Below are 23,867 nucleotides of genomic sequence, written 5' to 3' on the forward strand. Positions count from 1 at the left end.
GGCCAGTGGTGCCTAAATTGACCACAGGGTAGACGTCTTCATATTCTAATAAAACATGCTCCGTCGTTTCCCTAGCTTCACCGCAGCAAGCACATGCTTCTTCTTCCTTCTTATATCTCGCTTTGTAGGTGCGTGTTCTAAGGCATCCCAATCTCGCTTCGAAAAGTAATGAGCTTCCCTTTGAGTTATCATAAATGGTTCCTTTACTGATTTCGTTTTTTCCTCTTAAGTAGTTACTCATGGAAGGTTTCTTTTCCATTGCCGCCACCCATTAGATTATTTCAGTTTCTCAGACTTTCCGCTTGACCTTGTTTGTTGCTGTGTTGCCCATACTACAGGCCGCATACTTGCTGGTAAGCTTCCTAGTTTTTTTTTTCCTCCACTGTGAATCAATGTTTTTCCTGTACAGATACCTGAACACTCTCCCAGCCCATTTACTTTCTTCCATATTCCTCAGCCGTTCTTCATACTCAATTTTACTGCGAGCTTCCCTCACATCAATACTAGTCCAGCCCATATCACCCTGCACAGCTTCATTTGTAGATTTCCCGTCAGCGCCCAATGCAAGGCGACCCACTGACCTTTGGTTCCCGTCGAGTCCTGATTGCACCCCTGATTTAAAGCAAACAACCACATTTCTAAAGGTAAATCCTGGAACCACTACACCTTTCCACATACCTTGGAGGACCTCGTACCTATTGTATCACCATAGCGCTCTGTGCTTCATTATGGCTGCATTTCTCTTCCCCTTTACTGTTACGGTTTTTTCCTGTGTTTCCATATATCTATTGTCTTCGTTTTTCCATATACCAAGGTATTTATATTCTGTTGCCAGACGTATTTCTTCGATCTCCACTGTCTGTTCACTGTTTTCATTGAATACCATAACACCTGATTTTCTAACACTAAATTTCAAACCTAAATTGTTGCCTTCCCGTCCACAGATATTAGCCAGATGTTGCAAATCACTTTGCTTGTTAGCTAGCAACACAATGTCGTCTGCATAAAATAAACTTGGGAGTTGCTGCTCTACTACTGTACCCGCCTGTTTGTATGAGAGATTAAACCCGATATTACTTCATTCTAACGCCCTCTCCATCCTCACCATGTACATCATAAACAGCAGTGAGGATAAATGGCACCCCTGCCGCAATCCCTTGCTGATATGAACTTTCTGCCCGCTCCTCATCCCTTCCCATTGATCGCAAACGGTATTTTCTAGGTAAATATCTCTTAAAAGCTGTAGACAATCGTTACCTAAGCCTTCCCCTTCCAGAATGTCCCACAAAATGTTGCGGTCTACATTGTTGTAGGCTCCTGTAATGTCTAAAAAGGCCACATACAACGGTCTGCTTTCTGCTTTTGATATTTCAATACACTGAGTAAGAACAAACAAGTTATCATCCAAACACCTACCTATTCTGAAGCCATTCTGAAGCTCTCCCAAAATGCCATTATTCTCTGCCCATGCTTGAAGCTTTAATTTGATTGCCTGCATTGCTAGCCTGTATATTACCGATGTAATGGTCAACGGTCTATACGAGTGAATTCTGTATTTCTCCCCCTTACCTTTATAAATTAAATTCATTCTACTTTGTCGCCAACTGTCTGGTATTCATCTATCTTTTAAAGTTTTTTCCACTACTTTCACCAGAGCTTCCTTACTTTTTGGTCCTAGTTCATTTATCAGCCTAACGGGAACCTCGTTTAGCCCTGTGGCTGTGCACTTAGGAATTTTCTCTTCCGCTTTCTTCCAGTCGAAATTTGTCTGCACCAGCCCCTTTTCGATCCGGTTCTCTTTCATGCTATTTTTTTCATCAAGTAAGACCTCATCATGGCCTTGGAAAGATTCGGCTGTTATTTTTTGTATGGAATTGAATGCTGCGTCCCCTTCCAGTTGGTTTCCATCTTCATCTAGGATATGTTGTATTGTTCCAGGCTTCCTGCCTAATAATTTTATGTGGTTTCAAAATATTCTAGGTACGGCCTTCTTTTTCTCACGTATTTCTGACAACGAACCTTCACTTTCACCTTTTAATTTTGCTTGCACCAGTATTTGAACCATAGACTTTTTCTCCCGGTATATTTCCCATTTACTGGTTACTTCATCCTGTGGCAACTGTGCCTTTTTTGCCTGCCTGTGCTCTCGAGGTGCTTTCTGTTGTTCGGCGATCGCTTCTCGTATCTCCTTGTTCCACTAGCTTTTCGGTTTCTTTTTTCCTTTCCAACGAACATGTTGTTTCTCTTTCCGTATTTCTGTCGTTATTACACCTAGAAGCTCACCATATTCCTACTCTTGGCCATTTGCCAAGTTCTTCCTCAACTCTAGTGACTATATTTGCTATTTTTTCAGCGTTCAAATTTGGACTGGCCATTTTGCTCTCCTTGCTCTCTTTCCCAACTGCATATCCCATTTTCAAAATGACACGTTTATGGTCACTCCCTATGCTGCTAAACCCTTCCTGATCAATGACCATTTCTCTCAACTTATCATGAATTCCTTCTGTCGTCAGACAGTAATCAATGGCCAATTGCCGGTTTCCCACTTCCAATGTGATCTGCCCTTCGCACTTAGGCCCTGTATTCATGATAACGAGGTTATGTTGCTCACAAAGGTCTAGCATTGTCTTCCCGTTAGTGTCGGTATAGCCATCTAAATCCTGTATGTGGGCATTCATGTCACCTAATAGGACAAATTCAGCACCATTCCCAAAACCCTTAATATCAGCGCTTATGCATTCCACTAACTCTTGATTCTTCTCTCTGCAATTATTTCCGGTCCACGAATAGGTTACGCCCAGCCAAGTTTTCTTTCCACTCATTGTACCTAATAACCAAAGATGCTCTCGACATTGTGAATTTACTCTTTTCCATTTGGCGCCCTGATGGATGAGCATTCCGACTCCCCCTCCCTTTCTTTCCGACTTAGTTCTGTTGCACCCCCCCCTTCCCAAACAATTCTCAATAACTGGCGGCTCTTCTGAGTCTCTAAGGTGCGTTTCTGTAACCGCATACACCCCTAATTGTTCTCTATGTAACTGCTCCTCACTCTCTGCCCACGTTTCCTTTCTTCTGCCGCCCTGCATGTTTATGTAGCCTATTGCATGGCGAGCTCTTTTTCTTGCTTTCCTCCTTTTTCTGTTATCGACGGCGATGGTCTTCTGATGTTCCCCTAGGGGACCTTCTTCCTTACTATCTACTCTGACCTCCTCTGACCTACTCTGGCCTTTCACTCGGCTCATTTTCCATATTGCCTCATTAGCAGCCACTACGGCTCATTGTACGTGACTGTCACGTACAGGCACCTCTGGCACCGTACACACCACGATCTGCACCTGAGGAGATAACTCGCGCAAGTCGTATACTCTGACCGCCTGCTGGCCCCCTAAAAAAGCAACAGCGCGACCACCAAGTTGCCAGCCCACTTCTCGTGCCAGCCTGTAATTGAAGTGGATCCCGTCTCGTTTAAAACCACCACAACTTCTCACTTCCCTGTTTACTTCGACAACCTCGAAGCCTTTCACTCGGCTCATTTTCCATATTGCCTCATTAGCAGCCACTACGGCTCCTTGTACGTGACTGTCATGTACAGGCACTTCCGGCACCGTACGCACCATGATCTGCACCTGAGGGGATAGCTCGCGCAAGTTGTCCACTTCCTTCGCCAAGCGCTGGGCAAGTTCTGGCCCTTTCCTGTTTAGGATGTCATTTAGCCCACCTGCTACTATGACAAGGTTGCGCACGTGGGCATTTTCCGTGAGCTTTTCTTTTGCTCGCTCCATGACAGATCCCAGTGTCCACCCTGTAAATGTCCCTACCGCCACTCTTTTGTCGCCTTTCACCCTCTCCACAATTGCTTTTGAGCCCCCAGCTAGGTTTGAGTCGCCAGCGATAATCACCCTTTCACTCTCTCCTACCTCGCCGTTTCGCTTTTTCCTTTTCAGCGTGATTCGGACTCGACAAGGGGCATTGTCCCCTGGGCTCCTGCTTTTTCCGCGGGGCGGCCTCAAGGTAGGTGCCGCTCTTTCCAGCTAACCCTTCATCACCCTGCATGCATTCCACGTATTTCGCTGACCCTCCCTCGCCTGTCGCGTCGGGGGTTTGCGTTCCATTGTCACACATTCTCGTTCACAATGGCGGCCCTGTTCAGCTTTTTCTCGGCTGCTTCAAGTCTCTTTGCAACTACTTTCCATGCATCACGTTCCCTGTTTAGCTCATTTTTGAGCTCTTGCACCTGTTTGAGAAGCTCGTCCTGGAAAGCCTCCATTTTCTGCAGCCTAGTATCGACATCACAGTGTGTGCCAATTGATTCGATGCCCTCTCCTCATCTGCCTTGAGGGACCCCCCGCGCACTGCTTGCTTTCCGTCTTTCTCACCATGTATTGCAAGGCTTTTTGCAAATACTACAATACGACAATAATGCTACTACTGATGCAAATACTATAATACTATGTCAATGCAGAGCGCATGCCTTTTAGCAAAGACCGATACGCAAAGGATCCATATCCTCAAAATGTCGCAAAGCAACTCTCACCACTGTTTCAAAAACAATCAATGCCGCGGAGACTGATTGTATGAGATGCTCTCGCACGCGCTCCACCACGCGGTCACGCTCTCACTTTCCTACCAAAACACACACAGTAAAACCACTAATAACTATTTGTCTTGCCACTTCTAAGCTACCATTTAAAGACTACAAACACTGAACGTCCCACCCGGCTGCACGTGTTGGAGCACGTGGCACGAAAGGACGCTCTAACCATCCTGCAAAACAAATGTACACGAAGAACACCCGCGCACCCGAAATACGAGAGACCAAAAAAAAGAAAAGAAAAAGAAAACCACCCAATTACTATTTAAAGGCCAAAAAATCAGCAAATACAGAACAGAAGCAAGCTCAAAGCAGGCACAAGAACTTATGATTTCGCCGCCGCCACGGAGCCCCGAATAGCATGTCCATTCGCCACAAAATTGAGCCTTTTCGGCGGTCTACTGCAGCGCCATCTGTCGCTGCAGCCTGGAGTCATTGCTGGCGAGAGGAAAACTAATGGTGCAACACAGGGCCTCCGGGATTGGCAGTTATGGTTGTCGCAGAGGTCATGCATGTACGTTCGGAGCTCGCCAATCGCTTGCTGTGGTTTTTCCTGCCGCGTTCGCACATCCTTTAGGCGCACAGCAGGCGCTGGGTTTGCAAATGTACTTAGTGTGCGCGTGTGCATGCATTTGAGGTTCCTGCATAACGATCACAACTCTGGGCTGCTTTAGATCGGGCACAATGAGAGCATTGGTTGTATTCTTTCCTTTCGGCGCCCTTTTATGGAGGGGAATATCTAAACGTTAGCGGCTGCATTCGTCACAGAACACTAGTTCTTTTTTCGTTCAGTGAAACCTGGCAACCGCTTTTCTGGCTGATACAAAATGAAAGGAATCCCGTGCAACCGACCAGGCACAGTGCAGGTGCCCTTTCCGGGCTTTTCATCCTCGTGTCTTTCGAAATACTAAAATTGCATGCGTGCTTACCAAACGAAAAGAGCAGACGAGTATTTTTTTGTCTTCTGAAACCGAAACGCTGAGCCAATGGTTGAGAAGACGATCAGGAACACTGCATAATCTGTGGTCAGAAACGTGCAAGCATTGACAGCGTTATTGATGTATCTTAACAGTTTGTATTATTTATTTTTTGCAAATTATAAGAATTTCCGTTGTGTTTTGAGAGCGTTTTAGTTTGTATATGCAGAAAGTTTTGCACAACATGTTTAAATTTCGCGCGCTAGGTACACCGGTCGATCGCAGTGCCCCATTGGTGGCATCATCGCAGAAGCGTCCCCAGTTCTCCCATTGTTTTTCCGTACGGACAACACACTGCCCCATTCCATACACCATAGTTGCGCTGCACTTGGTACACATTTTGAACTGCCTGCATTAAAAGTCACACACAATTACTTGCTGCACTCTTGAGAAAATGAGATTTTATGTTGTAGGTATGGTGTCGATAGCTACCTAGAAATATAAGAAGTGATACGCCACCAGGCTTCTGGGTCAGCACTCTTTTAATGAGACACTCAAAATAAAGAGCCCAAAGTTATCTGTAATGTCGAAAAAATTATGGTCCACTAGTCAGATTACTGCTTGCCACCAGCCCACTTCCTTGTAGCCAAGCACTCATTCTTCCCACTTGACATGGAGGCCTTTGTGACACGGCCCCACCTGCTGCTCTTGCTGTTATCAGTGCCCCATAACAAATTGACTGTCTGTTCCACACACTAAAAAAAAAATTTCATCCTAACAACTGCAGTAGACCGGTAAGTTGGGTGACTTTGTGGATGTTCATCTTGTAGAGTTTGCGCACATCCTGTCCACTTCTGTTGTTTGTGTGTTCATAGTGCAGTAACCCCCTTATTACAAGATCATAACAATAGTCTGAACAGCAGCAACTTATTTTAGAGAACAAAGGGTGTGCTTACATTTGCATACAATTTGGAGCAAAATGGGGTGGGAAGGGGCCGGCTCTTCCAATATAAGAATAGAGGGGGCACTTAGAGTCAAGCAAGTATGGTACAGATGTGCTAAAGGTTAGCCACACTATGTTGGGAAAAAATAAATGAGGAGAGAGATCAAGATGACAAGAAATTCATGCCTAGGTGCAATGTAACAGAGGGTACAATCTGTTGTCTGGCAAACGATAAGCTTTAGGTGTCAGTAAAATTGGCACAGCAAAATGCCATCAAAATGTTTCTGCAGCTGTGCAGAACACTCCACAGAACTCTGAGCATGGTATAAGCATTATTAAGATTGCATTTCAACATGCACAGACAAAATTCACACATATAGGAAATTTTTTATCATAGCCATTGTTATCGGTAAGTAGATTATGCCTAATGGTTATGGTTTTTCCCAATTTCTGATAAGCTGAATACTGTGGACAAAACTCTGAATCTCAGTGACTGGATTGAGATGACGCCTCCATGGGACTGCCTCAAGGATGACATTTTAAGCGAATATTGTGAGTTGTTGTGCAACCATTATGGGCCATGTGCACAACTGCAAACGGGTCTGAAGTGTCAGCCTGTGCGCTTACCTCACTTTGTGCATATCCCGTGCACAAGAAGAAAACAAACAACAAACATTGGCCAAGAGCGCCAGCTAAAGAAGAAAAAATAAGCAGGCTGTTCGTAGGTATATTTGGAGTCCTTTGGGTGAATTTGAGCAGGCAAACATTTCCTAGATTACTTGTGCTTCGAACTTTAGTAGCCAAAAATACAGAACGCCCCATATGCATTGGTACACTAACACAAATGGGAGAAAGCCATTTTGTACATTTTGTGAAAATAGCGAGATAAGGATATCTTTCTTTTTTTTTTTTTTAGTCATATTGTGCTATAGACATACTGAACTCTCAACAATAATAAACATCTCAACAAATCATTTAGTGAGCTGTCAAGCACCGAAAGAAATGTAAAAATGTGCGAAATTCCTCTCTGCAGCAGTATTTCCCAGCTGGGAAGAAAACATCTCAAGACCTAAGTAATGCGAGAGGTTGATGACTGACATTAAAAATAAATAGCGAATGCACCATGCTACTAGCCGTTTTCTATAATTGCAAAAACTGCAATGAGCATTTCAAAGTACCCTGTAAAAGTTTAGGTGGTTTATTTAGTGAATGCAAGTCACTACTATGCAAATAAAATTCCTTCACTCATAAGGAACCAGTGCTGAAATTTCGTGTGGCAATAGCAGTGCTGTAACACACAGCTTAGCGAGCAGTGAAAACAGTTTTTAGTAGGACATGCTTTCATTCCGCATCGGCAAATTCACCGCTCATCTTGAGACACATGTGCCCAGCACCTCACCTGAGAGGGCATCAGCATGCTAGAACACATGAACGCATGCACTCCTCAAAAGGCCAATTGCTACAGACAAAGCTTGGCCAGATGCGCTGGGCGTTATCAAGTGTAGATATAGGCATGCCTCTGTCATCATCCAAGATATCCTACCATTTCCTTGGCATCCCTATCGGACAGCCTCAGCAGATTTTAGTAGGATGATCGAATTGCTGTAGCACCTCCTGACGAGCGAGCGCTGTTATCCTATACAGTAGTTGAAATGGATTTTGCTGGAGTTCAGTGGTATTTCTTGTTCAATCACTGTGATTCACTCCAAGTCTCTATCTGCTTGTCTATCTCTGTCCTGTTTGGCTATACATATAATAGTATTAAATATTATTGTTGATTCACAAAACTGTTTGTTTCTGACTTAACAAGAAAATTTCCATGAGTTATATAATGACTAGCAATTTAAGTATAAAATATATTATGAAGATGTCAAACTAGGTGCACTATGAGCACTATGAGCACAAGAGCACTATGAGCAAGTTTTATCTGAATTTGAGGAAGCATAAATACAGGATGACTTCACGTTTAATGCTCAGCCAAAGTTACAAGAAGCACTGTTTGTTAGTAGACATACTGCAGTATTGGTTAATGGCTTAAATCTCATTTTACATGTTAGCTTATCTTTGAAAGCAAGCAGCATACTTCACAGTAGAAAAAGACAAGGCATTTTCAGTTAACCCTGAAGTAGTTTCTCATTAAAATGACCTCACAAACACTATCTATGTAGAAAAGGTACCTGAAGAATGCTATAATAAATGAAATTATTATGAAGAAACAAGGCAATCATAAGGCAAATACACAATGATCCACTAGTTGCTTATGTCAAACAACACAAGTTTTTAGAAAATCTTAAAGGGCCCCTCACCACACCACATAGCAAATTTTGGTTATACGATAGAAGTTATGCGTCTTTTAGGGAGAGCATTCTATTGCAAGAATTTTTAAGATTGGTTCATTAATAGCCGAGATAGAAATATTACAGCGTGCTAAACCAATGATTTCAGGAGGCGAGGGCCACTGCCAACATAGACCCTCTCTCCACTTGCTCTGTCTAGCCTCCGCAAACTAAATTCATTTCCTGCATTCTCCCATACCAGAGCTGGAGTATCGCGTGACACATACATCGCAGACCCCGCCTTCTTTTTTCTCTCTCTCGCTTTTTTGCTGCGCGGCACACTTCCAATGATGATCTCGTGTGCAAGCTGTTACATTTGTCTCATTTTGCACAATGCTAGATTTTGCACGCTGTGCACGAGAACACCTGACTAGCGGTATAAGTCAGTGCTACACGAACACTGAGGCAGATGCAAGCGGATCACAGAGTATGATCGTGCACTGGAACACGTTAGAAAATGACAGTTTCGTTCTCTTTGCGCGCGAGTGAACGACATGGGAACAAGCAGACAAAACAGAAGTACAACTCTCTTGTTACGGTACGAAGTAAAACAAAGACACGCATTCAATTTGCAGGTTTTATTATTTCACTAAACTTTAATTCACCCGCCATGGTTGCTCAGTGGCTATGTGTTGGGCTGCTGAGCACGAGGTCGTGGGATCTAATCCCGGCCACGGTGGCCGCATTTCGATGGGGGCAAAATGCGAAAACACCCGTGTACTTAGATTTAGGTGCACGTTAAAGAAACCCAGGTGGTCAAAATTTCCGGAATCCTCCACTACGGCGTGCCTCATAATCAGAAAGTGGTTTTGGCACGTAAAACCCCATAATTTTTTTTTAAACTTTAATTCGTCTGTTTAAGCAACAGGTCAACTAAACAACCGCTGTTGCCTTGAATAATTCTCAAAGTCATGTGTCACCATAAGCGACATCACAGCTCTGCCATGCACGTAGCTGCACTATACATCGACTCTCCAGCTCGGAGCGCAGTGTCCACGAGGAGGAGAGCAAATGGCATTTTGTTTGAAATTTAAGTTCTTTCTGCGGCACGCAGGGATGTAATACGTATCAGACATGATCATTAGCACGCATTGTATGCACTGCATTTGTGAGCTCAAAATGGCCAGACCTAGTGAGGGCTCTTTAAGCTACACACTACGCACCAGTACTATGTACAAATTTTGAACTGATGGTTATTAAATTAGTTAAAAGCATGGGCAAATTTTATATAATCAAGCATTGGAAAAATTCTGCCATTTCAGCAGTGAAGCAACATATTTATATGAAGTAGAATGAATCAACTTTGTCAGTATTAACAATAACATTTAAAATGGCACATACACAAAATAGCTTTGTTGAGAACAAGCAACTTCCATAATTTAGAGTACCAACTCAGCATGTAAAATGGAATGTTGGCAACGGACCTCAATGCAGATGTAGAAATATTAACTCACCGTGCTTTATTCAGAATTTACACACTGCTTAATGCAAGCTTTCTTATTACCTGGCACATCTTACAGAGGCATCAGAGTTATGCTCACATGAATCAAGGAATGTCCTGGTCAATGACAGCCACTAGGAAGTCGATGGATTTTCGTTACACAGGTGGCCAGTTTCTTCAAAATTTTCTAAAAGAAAGTCACTACTCCAATGACTGCAAACTTTATAAGATTAAATTTCAAAACAACTTGGCCCCTATTTTCTCCTATTGTCACCATTCCCACTCCTCAAGCACAGCATCGGCCACTTCTATGCACCTTGTTTCCGGGTGAGAACTCTAAGAGCACTGCTAACAAGTGGTTATTACAATGTCTGACAGGCTGCCGTTTTCATTCTAGATATTTTTTTGACGTGTGGGCCAATGTAACACCTTTTATGACCCACCACCAGCTGCTGATTACATAACACAAGCAATTTATTTTCAAGCCATACATGCTGTGAAACTTGCAACAAAACGTTCATACAGTTAAACATTGATTTAACGAAGTAGGTAAAATCGGCAATTTGCTTCGTTATATTGAAATTTTGTTGTATCGAAATTCGACTTTTTATGCAAATAAGTACAGTTGCCGCTTGATTTTTCTTACACGGAAAGGCACCGCAGAGTTTTCCGAATTATCGGGCAATTGAAAAAAGCAAACTTGAATAAGAAAATAATTCACTTTAATAAATTTGGGAGTCGGCGACGAATGATACGGTTTCATGCCACGTCGACGATATCTACACATAGGTGGACGAATTAAGCGAAGCCAGCCACGCTTTCGCGTGCACTTTACCCTCGCAGCTGATAGCGTCGTCCGCACTGGGACGACGCTATCATGATCTGCATCTGCCATTTCAACAAACTATAACCTAATGGTACCACCAGTGAACTACACTGCTCCTGCAGCATTTTGCAGAAAGCTTGAGGAGTTACTCTTCATATTCATAACATTAATTTACACTCACCCTGAATCTCAAATAGACCCTGCAAAACTTCCCAAATCTTGCTTATGTTGCATGAATGGTATCATTGAACACAGTTGATTTTCTGAATTGGAAAGCTTTGAGAAATGCCACATAATATCAGCACGAAATGCCACATAATATCAGCACGTGAGAATGTCTAAGTTTATGTTCATATGGTCCCACGAAAGGTTTCCATTCTCTTACTTCACTCGTCAATTATTGCTCCTACGTGGAGCAACTCAAAACAATGCATGGTTAGCACAAAAAGGAAGTTGGTGAATCATGGTAGTCAAGCCAGCTAGTGTCCACTGCTAATGATGGTACTCAAGACCTTTACTGTAGTGCCACCATGACTTTGCCAATGCATAAAAGCATGTAATTTACAGAAGTGAGCACAAAGGTGAATGCAATGTCCCGAGATTTTGGAAACTTAAATATTTGGGAACAGTAACCGAAGTAAAAAAGTAGCCAGGATCCTTTCTGAGAAGTGGCTAAACATATTTTGTACTGTTTGTTTTAAGGTACTGTGTCTAAATTGAAGATGCTGTAAGACACAACATATTATTTTACAGCTTTTAAATGACAGTGAACAATACCTTTTTATTTGCCTGTACTTTGAAATGTCTCAGCTGAGTAATTTAAAGTTTACCTTTGCCAGTCTTCATAGCTGTTTTGGGGACTTATCTCTATGGTTTGCAAAGAGTATATCTGCAGCAAAACTGGAGGCATCAATAACTGCAGGACCCCTTTCAGGGGAAGTACTCTCTCCATGACATGTCTCAGTTTCGATGTCACCTGCATTACTACCCTGAAAAGCAGCACAAATAGTTCTAGGCACGAAGATATAATCCCATTTTCTAAATCACAGTCATTCTTATGTATACAAACACATTATAATGAGACTCAATGACATTTCTAGGTGAAATGCACTTTAATTATGGCATTTATGATGGCTTTCAGCAATTAAGAAATCCACAAATAGGTCATTTGTGAACTCCAAATTTGCCACATTTCTTTCTACTTGTTATGATGCAAAGAGCTTTCATGAGCAGCTACTGACGTACTGAACTGGTTTCAGACCACACAGTACTGACTTGTGCACAACATTTGTAATTATTTACATAGGCGTGTAGGTTCCAATAACTTACAGTATAAAAGCTTATCAGCCTTAAAAAAAGATAGTAATTAAAAAAAATTTCTGTATAGTTTTACATTGTACATGCAAATGGTGTTTTTGCTCATTTTCAATACTACAGAAATATAGCAATGCCAGCTGATGATAGCAGAACTACCTGTACTGAAAATTTTGATGACCATGTTACTAGTTCAAAACTGAAAATTTTGCCAACATGTCAGGTCTTTAGTCATGGTTGCAAATGTCTTAGACATATACACACAAACCAAGCGCTAAGTACTATGGAATGCTCTTTTAGCATTGGGTCGTGGACCACTTAGAAGAAAAAGAAAAAGAGCTAAGCCTTATTCCTAGTTGGTTTCTTTCTCTTGAGCAGGTAGTAGTTGACATACACGCACTGCTGTTCTGTTACAAATGGCACATAAAAGGTTCTTGCATAAACTGGAGACCTCTTGCTGTCCAAAAACTTGACAGAAGTGACGACCTCCCAATCTGGACTGGACAAGTAGTCGGGCTCACGATCAGTCACATCATGACCATCTGTGTCAACAAGGTAGTCACACACAGTTGGATTTACGTAGCGAGACTGTTCTTCTCTATTGGCATCATTCATATCGGTTGGTATGATGCGTGTTGCATTAGCACCAGATGCATATGGCTTGGGAAGCTGTCCTCGAAATTCTGACTCAATGAAGGAGAGTTCCCAGTTTTGAGGTAGAAAAAAAGACGAAGGAAATCTGTACCACTCTTTCCCCACACACAGTGTTGATGGCACAATGTCACCCTGGCTACCATGGCTGTCAGCACCAAGGCTTGCAAGTGGCCCAAGCTCCATGTATATCTCCATGGGTGCTCTGCAATGAACATAAGGGGACTACATGAAATAAAGAATTTCAAATGACTTCTTGATGAAGGTTCAAAAATTTGTATTCCGTGACCAGGAAACAATAAAGCTTAGTGGCCCTGCAACACTTTTTGACAAAATTACAAGATGCCTCGCACCCAAATAAGCATTGCTTCAGTAATCTCCTCCTACAAGAATTTCTGAGAACCATTTTGTATCAGCAAAGTTGAAAACACAAAATTTCCTGGGAAGCTTTCCTTTCTTTTTGTTTTTCCTAAGATGCCGCAAGCTACAATGCAATGCTGACACATGACTGTGCTGAACCTTTTATTTATTTATTTATTTCAGATGTCTGGAAGGACAACCGTGAACATGGGTGCTAGCCAGGGGCGTAGCCGGGGGGGGGGGGCGCTATTTGTGGCTTCAGCCCCCCCCTCCCCAAATTTTTTTGTGCTGTCATGCACCGTCGACCAAAACAACTCCTTGGGTCGGAAATCATGCTGAATTTTGTCTAGAATGTCCTTTTCATGCTCGAAAAGACATTTCAGTGCAAATGTTACGAAATCGGGCTGGATTTCACGGCAACGCCCATGCACCGGGAGTCACATCCGAGCACGGTTTCAAGGGTGTATTGATGGCGAGCGGGCTCGTCGTGGCAACTCGCGAAGGCTGCGGAATCTACAAAGCGCATGGATTTCAATTCTGAAACTTTATAGGTATAAAGTTCTCATAAACTTTTGATGCGAAAGGTGCATTGACATTTCCAAAGTCGTGCTTTACATTTTCAATTCCGGATCTTTGCAAGTTCAATGTTCTTATAAACATTTGACGCTAATGCTGCATTGACTTTTCTAAAGTCGTACATCGGACCATACGACGAGACAGGCCAAATCAACACACTATCAGACAAATTGACAAAGCACGCAGTGAGGTCTGATGAGACGAAGCACTGTGGTGGTTCATTCGTGTCGTCATGTCACAGAAAAGAATACTAGCATTTCTTTTCACCTGCGCCAAAGCATCCATGTCAAGACACTAAAGCCAGCAAAGGTAACTACGGTCTTATTTATTTTTCTACTTTTACTTTTATTCACGAGGACACATTGAGCCTCTTCAGATTTATTTATTTATTTATTTATTTATTTATTTATTTATTTATTTATTTATTTTGTTCTCACTACCCGCGGGCCACCGGAACCAGCCAGAGCACACACGTTTTTCTCGTGTTGCCCCGACCACCGCGTGGCGCACTTCAATGCGCGTTCTGTTTTTCTCTGGCCGAGTGGATTTTCGCCTGACTTAGTTTTGGACGCTTTCTGGCTAGCAGACGAGATAAAAAAACAATGCACTGTCGCTCGTCGCAATCACTGCGGGGGCGCATCAGATTGCAACGCATTCACTTGAGCGCAACCTCTCAGGAAAATTTTGTCTTGCCGGTGTAGGATGACGAGCAGTATGCCTATGGTGTTCTGTGGACCAAGCGTCTCATGTTTTCTTCGATATTCCTTCCGTAGCCACATTAGGTGCCCAAAGTAGGCATTCAATTATGGCAAACATGCTTTCCTTGCATATTTTTTTCATTTCTATGCCCCCGCACCACAAAAGAAAAAAGGACATTGGTGCGACGCAGCAAATGGTCGCATGGTGAAAGTTCAATTTTGGTACTTTTGCGAAAAGTAATGGGCCATGGACGCTTCAGCTGCTGAATACTATTATTATGTTATGGCAATAGCAATTATACGGACACTACAGGCACATTCCTGCCATCGCAGTCACCCTCATGCTCCGTATAACGTCTACGGGCGATAGCATTGTGACCGCACGCCGCATGCTGTATGTGCGAGTGAAAGCGTAAGGGGAAAGGGGTGGCATGGGTGAGCCGATGCGGGTGGCTCAGTCTTGTGTGCGCAAGGGAGAAAAGTGGGGAGCGAGTGCGCCGCCTCCGGTCGTGCGCGATACATCAGGGGGAGTGGAGGGAGGGGGGGGCAGGCCTTAGGATTCTGTGATCTGTGAATCTGCTGTTACGCAAGATGTTTATTTGCCGTGTTTGACGCATTATATACAGTGACTTTTTCTTACATATGTAGATTTATTGGAGACTTCTACGTACATTTAAATATTTTGTTGCGAGGTTTTGTGCATACATGCAGTGAACTTTGTTCCAAGTGACCTTTTTTTGCCCTTTATTAAGTTTATTAAGCTGTATCTTCACATTTGTATATTCCATTGTATCTTTGCATTTCTAATGTATGAGGGTGAGTCAAATGAAAGTAAGCCAACCCACACCGTGCAATAATGGTTCGGTTCATTATCTGCAAGGCATGTGTGTGGCACAGAGTCATCTCTCATTTACAAAAGTGACCTGCAGGTGTGAGGATAAAGGTTCTTTAATGCTCGCGTACACTAGGTTGAACTTGGTTTTGTGGCATAATAGACTCTCCAAAGGTTTAACAGCGTGGTGTCACGAGGTTTTTGACAGCTGGAGATGTTTCTCCCCCTAAAATTAGTCGCCGTATGGCTGCCGTGTACATTGAATATTGCATTTCATTGGCCACTGTGAAGCGTTGGAGAAAACGGTTCAAAGGACGTGAACGTTGCAAAGCCGATCCAAGACCGGGTCGAAGCCAGTGTGAAATCACCCCAACACAATTTTAAAGGCTGATTAGGGAGGATAAGCGTTGATGAATTGGTAGGGCAAGTGAACATCAGTCACGGTTCGGGTCACACCATAATTCATGAACAGATCAGTTTTCAGCTCTTGTGTGCACAATGGATGCCCAAGATTTTGAACCCTCGCCAGAAGACGGACAGGTTCAGCACTGCATTGACTCATCTGATTTGGTATCACAATGAGCGTGACGACTTCCTGTCTGCAAATGTGAGCGGGGACGAACCATGGTGCTACTAATACGAGCCTGAAACATGACGGCAAAGCTTACAGTGAAAACATTTGAATTCACCACCCCAAAGAAAGCAAGAGCCATCATTTCCATCGGAAAGGTGTTGACTTTTTTTTGTCGATCGTCAGGGGCCATTAATGATTGAATTCACTAAGCCTGGAGAAACTATCAATTGTTTTCGATATTAAGAAACGCCGGATCGGCTGCATGTCGCAATCAAGAACAAACAACGTAGAAAATTGAGGAATGGAGTCATCATGCTCTACGACAATGCCCGTCCCCATGTCGCTGATGTGGGTAACACAAAACTGGCAAAGTTCAAGTGGGAAACGTAGCAACATTCGCCATACATCTCAGACCTGATGCTTTGCGACTTCCACATTTTGGGGCAATTGAAAAAACAGCTCAAGGGAAGAAGGTTCCTGTCGGACGATGACATGAAAGAGTCAGTTACAGACTTTTTGAAGCAGCAACCCAAGCAGTTCTATGAGACAGGAATCACGTGACTTGTTAGTCAGTGGGACGAATGTCTAAATGCTCATGGAGGCTACTTTTAAATAAGGTACCCCGTTTGTCATATATTCGCATTGGCTCACTTTCATTTGACTTGCCCTCGCATATTTTGCAGAACTCCTTCTTTTTATATGTGCTCTCTGCTGCGACTATAATTTTAGTGCAATTACTCACAATACACGACCGATGACAGCTGCTCCTGAGCAATACATTCTAACAAAGGACAACGTCATTGAGATTTTCCCCTGGTCGTTGCATATGTACAAAAATGTAAACAAGGTCCTTGAATGACAGAGAGAGAGAGATGCAAATGAGGGAAAGGCAGGGAGGTTAACAAAGTTTCATTAGAATCTTTGTCCTCAACTTGTTCATTGCATGGCCTTTACATTTGTCATATCAGTGGCATGCACTGCTTTGTTGGTTTCAAACTGATATAGTTCTAATGTTCGATAATGTGATATTTTCTTTACGTATTAAACAGACATAAAACATGGAAGCATTGATATCAGTTATTTCGGGTAAAATTTTTGGGACATACGAGCATTTTCTTTTACAAAAAAAATACATGTTTTGCTTTTCTGACGGCGCACACCATTCAAGAATTCGTTTGCAACATCTTTTGCAATGACAATGCAGTTATTGTTTATGTATTTGATCCCCCGACAAATCTATTAGGAGGAGGCCGAGCCACAATGTGAGCCCTCCCCCTCCAACAAAATTTCTGGCTGCCCCACTGGTGCTAGCGCTCCCACTTGAGCGTGGCCATGATGAGGCATACTAAGGCTTGCCACTGTATGTGTGTGTTTTTATTGTTTGTTCAGATTTGTTGAAGAATTTGCTAGCTGAATGTGGCTCTAGCTGTTAACTGGCACCGACTGGTAATGACCATTTAAAAAATTAAGCCAATAACCATTATGTGCTCCCTTGTTGACATGGAGCTGACCACAGGGTGGCAGAGGTTCACTAAAGCTGCAGGAAAGTGCAAACTAGCTTCAGAGTACTATTGTTTGCATGTAGGTGAGTACTACTTTGTCCAAGTACTGTTCACAAGAGCATGGCCTAAAGTCCCATCATTTCTTATATATCTCCATGTACCATTCTTTTTTGCATATCAATTTCAACAAAAATTGCAGGGCCTATTTAAGGTGTCATTGCTCAGCACTTAGCAGCGACATTGATATGCTCACTGGCATGCCCACTCGCCCTTGACAGCTATGTTTAAATGTAACAAAAAAGGCAAATTATTTATCATTAGAAACAAGCATTCTGGATAGAAAGAGGGGAGAGCATCATGGCTCGAATAGCAAGCAGACAGGTTTTAGAACACACATAACTTAGTTGCTTTGCACCTATTGCCAAACATATGATTATAGGGCTCAGCAGTTGGGAAGAACTGAATTGCCTCGCATCCAATGCATGTATTGTGAAACTGAGAGGTGCACTCTATACTTCTGTCGACCCCAGGTATGTGCCACTAAATTCTATACAGTGCAGTGATGGCACAAGAAAATTACATTTCCTTATAGTTTTCAGATTCTGGAGATTTGCAGGTAGGTCACACACTAACCATTCATGCTCAAGTATGGGTTTTTACCCAATGTAATGCCGATTAGTGTTGCACGAGCACAGGCATAAAGGTGTAAAGATAACATTGTCTGTGCTAGCTTGGCACCTCTACCAGGAGCTCAGAGAGTTACTTTCTTTCAAGCAAAGTGTTCTTAAAGGTACACAAAAGGCAAATAATAAGTCGACATAGGTTGTTAATATACCATTCCAGAAACTTCGGAGCACTCGTTTATGACAAGAAAAGACTTAGTTTACGAGAAAATTGCAACCTGAAGGGTCCACATGCCTTCAGCGCAATTTAAATCACTTACCCCTGAGGGGCAATGGTGACGTTGCATACGCCATCACCACCCTTTACTGCCATTGATGAGTAAAATAGCACCCAACAGATGGTGCTACTGTTTTCTTTGCAAAATGCAAATGCATGGGAATGGAAAAGCCAAGCCATGACAGAGCGTTGGATTCGGCGCTGCAACTGTTATTGGTCAAGTGGCGTGAACTTTCCGGGAATTCTGTGACATCACATGGACATGGCAGTCTTTGCCACTTGCAGGTTGTGTTAGTTTTGTAAGCCATCAAAACCAGCGCAGAACCACACGATAACGAAACTACTGAAATGCCAAAGTGCGCACAGCATAGAGTGGAGAAAACGAAGCCTTTCAACCGCCCACACCGTTGTCAAGGGTAATGTCAATGAGTTCTATTTTCTAAAAATCAAATAGAACTGGACAAGTAGAATTTTTTTTCATCTTATAATGCAATACAATGATCTTTTTATTATAAGTGGTTGCATACTAGTGACAGAATCATAATGAGGAGTGCCGTCATCATAGGGCTAGTATGTGAATGTTCCGGGGGAGTCTAATCATGTGCTGCATTTACCTCTATTTCTTGATTACTAAAGCTCTGTTCGCGATAATAGTGATACCTTAGACATTCTTGAGCACTAATCACTTTAGCTTGACTTTAATTGTCCCTTTAACACCTCTGGTTTGGAGGCAATGCATACCGTATAGACTCATCAAAGGGCCACACTTATTTTTCACAATTTTGACAGGGTGCTGTCCTTACACGGGACTGAACCTTTTGGTCAAAATGGTGCCGGCACAGTTGGCAACTACTGCTTACCCTGGATCCCCGAATCTACCATTGCATCAAAGGTAAAAGTGCAGCTCTCACCATCTAGTAAGAGCACGTGGAGGTGCCCTGTAGGCAAAAATTCGCCCATACAAACGCGCAGCATCGGGGCACCAAATGCGACTGCTCCTCGAAGGGAATTTTTTTGCTTCCAAATTTGGGGCTGCCAAATTGGGGGTGCAGCCCTTACACGAATCTATATGGTATATCGCTCTCGGCTTTCCCTGCAGAATGTCAGAGCACTATGTAAGATCACTACACCAATGTGATGGCAGAAATGCATATGCAGTTTTGCGATAGAAGTTTGATAGCAAAAAAAAAAAAAACCTGATATGCAAATAATTAGCACAAGCAAATGTCCTCAGACATAAAATGTAGGCTTATCACAGTAGCTACAGTGTTTGTAAATTAACATGTAAATTAATATGTGCAAGAGATGCAATGCAATTTGTCACATGATTTCCCAAACATTTCCAAACATTAGCATGCCTGCAACCAATACAACATATGTCATTTATTAACATTCTTAATTAAGTGCTTTGCATTTAGTGATCTTCTGCACCTAACAAGACCACAAGGATCAAAGGTATGGCCACTGTCAAGAATGAGAAGTGGATGTGCATGCAAGAGATGCATTCTCCTGATGCTGCTATTCCTTTCAGCAATCAAGGAAATTGATGTGGTACAAAGCACAAAGATACACGCACATCAGATAATTTTCTCTTATAGGACCCTTCACTAGGCCCCATTGGAAATTTTGGTTATACATTTGAAATTCTAAAGTGCCATATAAGGTGCGTATTCTTGCAATAGTTTTTAAAAATGGTTTATTAGTATTATTCAAGGAGATAAGGGAAATTGAAATATTGGATTGCCATGCGGCGAGGAGCAAAGGTTCACTGCCAACATATACCTCAGTCACACAGGACACTTTCGATTCCAATCAAGCTCGACTGGGATTGAAAGTAATAGACATTCTCTCCCTTTGCCTCAACTAGCACCTGTAAGCGTCATTCCTTCCCTGCCTTCTTCCATACTGGAGCTGAGAGACTGTGTCATGCTTACGCCATGAGCTCTGTTTCCTGTCTTTTTTCTCTTCCTTATTCACAGTGTAGTCTACTTTCAGAGATGGTTTTGTGCGTCTTGAATTGGATGAGTTAACAAAGTCACATGCTGTAATCGGTGACATTGCAAGCAGTCCAGTCTTATGTGGAGGCGTTTACAGTCTGAAGCGGAGGCGTTTATGCATGCGACTGATTCTCCAGCAGGAAGCAGTGCTCCCTCGAGAGAAGGGCACACAGGCTTTCGTTTGAAAATTTCAGCTGTTTTCTGGCTGTGTAGCAGTTTGATACTTTCCACACACAATCATTAGTGCATGGTCTACACACTACGCAAGTCTGTTGCCCAAACTTGACGAGGAGCCCTTTAAGTAGTTTGGTAGCAGATGGCAAGTGAACTTTAGGTAATCCCGGTAAATGGGCTAGTTGGTTGCTAGAATTTTTACTCATGTTATTAGTGTAACAGACACAGGACACAAAGAGTGTACAGTGCTCATGGAATGAAATGGGACATGGAGCATTTAGTAGAACCCTACATATGTGCAAAGCACGCGAGAGCACCATGTCATGTCGCTAGGAATTTGGTCACCAAAGGTGACGAGGACTTCGATGCAAGTGTACACGCCAGAATTACGTCCATGTGACACGAACTGCAGCCAGTTGAAACGAAAGTATGCGAATTACTTAGCCCTAAATTGACGCGTTTCATTCCGTGAGCACTGTACATACACACCATAAACACTCGATCACAATCAAAAGTACCCCATCTAGAAGCTCTCTCCCTTAGCCTTGACTAGTATCTGCAAGCGACATTAATTCCTTCCTTGCCTTCTCCCCACACACATGCAGTTGTAGTCAAGCACCTGTGGTGTCTGTCTTCTCTTTGTGTCCCGTTTCTATTGCACAGGGAACACGCATGACGAATATCAAGTCAAGAATTGTGGCATTGCTGGAGCATCATTCCATGATGCTCCAGCAATGCCAATGTTTCCAATGTTTAGGCATCAGTGCCTAAACATTGGAAACTTTGGCCACCAATGCATTTAACAAGACATACTTGCTAGGACTGCTCTGCAAGTGATCTGCATATACCTAAATGGTATATATATCACTCCATGGAAACTAATTTATTTCTAATGGACTTATTCAATTCAATTCTTTATTCAACATCATCATCATGAGGATGTTGGGTGCGTCGACAAAAAGCCCGAAGAAAGGCTTGACAGAGGTCGACGCACCCTACAATGACTTGGCAACAGTATCACAGTGTATCATATAGCATGTGTAAAGCATTCGCAATGGTAACATTGGCACAAATGAAACGGTATTTAAATATTACAGGCAAAACAAAAACAAGCACAAAGCACTATGACAAAAGTTTCAGCGGTACATAAATTTACATCAATTCACAGCGCATTATTTAACGTTATTCGCGTTAAATTCACAGCGCATAATTCATATAATCGACAATGCATAAGAAAGCAAATGTTTGCGCAATATGTGACCTCTTAAGGTTCTGTATTAAATGAAATTAAATGCTTGGGTTATAAATGCCAAAACCACTATAGAATTATGAGGGTCACTGTAGTGGGGGACTCCGGATTAATTTTGACAACCTGGTGTTAATGTGCACCCAATACATGATACACGGGCATTTTTGCCCCATCGAAATGTTACCACCGTGGCGGGGATTCGATCCCGCGACCTCGGGCTTAGCAGCAAAAACACTCTTAAAAGTTCTTGTACTGACATTAGTGAATTTTCCAATAATGCCAATGTGTGTTGATTTAACAGTGACCGACATTGGTGAGAAAAACAAAACGAAAAAGTTTCACCGCTTATTGTGCAATGGCGACTTTGTTAGTATTAAAATTATTGTATGTCTCCTACTGTTATTTAAGGAAAGGACAAAATGTATAAGCTTTCACAGCTCAGTAATAGTGCTGATTAAGAACGGATGATGCACATCATCCATTAAACCATGGGAAAGAGAATTTATCGATCTCAATCGAACCTGAAATTTCGATAGAGGGCCACCGTCCTGGACACGGACAGCAGCGTGGCGGTGACCAGAAAGACGAGCCAGAGATGCTGGGCCAGAGCGGACGTGGCGCGTCGTGCGACACCCGTCAGTGTGCGCGAGTAGAGGCTGGTCACGGACTCCAGTGTGTTGACACAGATGGCGGCACACAGGCAGATGAGCGGGTACACGGGAAAGAGGAAGCGCTCTTCCTTGTGTGCTTGGCTGAAAAAAATTGCGCACCAAAGATAGAGTGGCGCCAGCTCCAGCAGGCAGTCAGAGCTCACACGGCCCTGTGGCGCACGACCTTGTCGTGTAAACTTAGGCCACATCAACACTGCCGGACCTGACGCCAGAGCAGCTGCAAAAGCCACATTAAAGTTGAGCAGTCCGTTCTTGAAGTAGAAGGACCATGGTTCGACCCCGTACAAGTTGGCGCCGTGCTTGCTGAACACGTTATAAATGACAATGTTGAGGGGCGCCAGCACGGTTCGACCGAAATAATGCGAGTCGATGGCCACGAGCACGGGCAGAATGAAGGCGAGCGAACCCACACAAGAAACCAAAAAAGGGTGAAGCTTGCGCTTCACGCAAGCTATGTCGTAAGCAGCTGGCAAGCTAAGCGCGGCCGAGAACGGCCAGCCCAGTAGAGCACCTACGGCAGTAGCGAACACTGTGACACGGTAGTCCCCAAGGAACCAGCCTCCACATGCAACCATCGCGCAATACATGGAAAATGCGCTCGGAAGGTACGCAGTACAGGAGATGAACATGCCAGTGCTAAACAGAAGCAGGACTAGAGTCGAGCGTGCAACTACCGGTCCGAAGCGCTTAAGCACACCTTTATAGAAATAGACCTCGCAAAGCGCGCAGACGAAGCCCAATATGCAACGCATAAAGTAAAATACAAGAACCCTGTTTGACTGAAGCAGGTTGCTGTAGACAAGGCCCGGAAGCGCGTGGAGCCAAAGGTACGCATACGATCGAATAGCGTACTGGGGAGAGTATTCCCAGGTTTGAAGCCCTTTGCCATACATCAGGTAATGCGTAGGCTCCCAGTAGTTGAAGGTCTCGTCACAATCAGCTATGTTGTTCCACACTGCTGCACATAGTCGAGCGGACAAGATTGCTTTGAAAGCAGTATACGGCAGAGGCGCCCATGGGCCAAGTTGATCATCATTTGCATTCGCAGGTGGCCGGGGCTTGGCGGCCAGCTGAAGCTTTCTGGGGTGGTCCCTCGGCTCTTTGCGACGCTGCCGTGCCATCGTGACAATCGATGACTGTGAGCTTTGTAGGCTTCCTTACTTCAGTTCAAAACACGATAACATGGCCTTTGAGTTGGCACTCAATGAGCAGAACAAGCAGACGTCGAAGGGACACATATCTGCGATGCGTGGTGATGCGGTAGGCGATGGCGATGTCAATATTTGAAGATTATAAATTATGATACTATACACAT

At 43.3% G+C, this 23,867-nt stretch overlaps 1 protein-coding gene across 1 annotated transcript; it reads right to left on the bottom strand.

Annotated features, from left to right (window-relative positions):
* Positions 1-8,399: 8,399 nt before the first annotated feature.
* Alg9 (alpha-1,2-mannosyltransferase Alg9) lies at positions 8,400-23,826 on the bottom strand. Its single transcript, XM_075668516.1, has 2 exons — positions 22,403-23,826; positions 8,400-13,224 (listed from the first exon to the last, which is right to left on the bottom strand). Exons 1-2 carry the CDS (start codon positions 23,671-23,673, stop codon positions 12,708-12,710), a joined length of 1,788 nt encoding a protein of 595 aa, XP_075524631.1. The 5' UTR covers positions 23,674-23,826; the 3' UTR covers positions 8,400-12,707.
* Positions 23,827-23,867: the final 41 nt, after the last annotated feature.

Source organism: Dermacentor variabilis, chromosome 1, assembly GCF_050947875.1.
Source record: "Dermacentor variabilis isolate Ectoservices chromosome 1, ASM5094787v1, whole genome shotgun sequence".
Lineage (NCBI taxonomy): Eukaryota > Metazoa > Arthropoda > Arachnida > Ixodida > Ixodidae > Dermacentor > Dermacentor variabilis.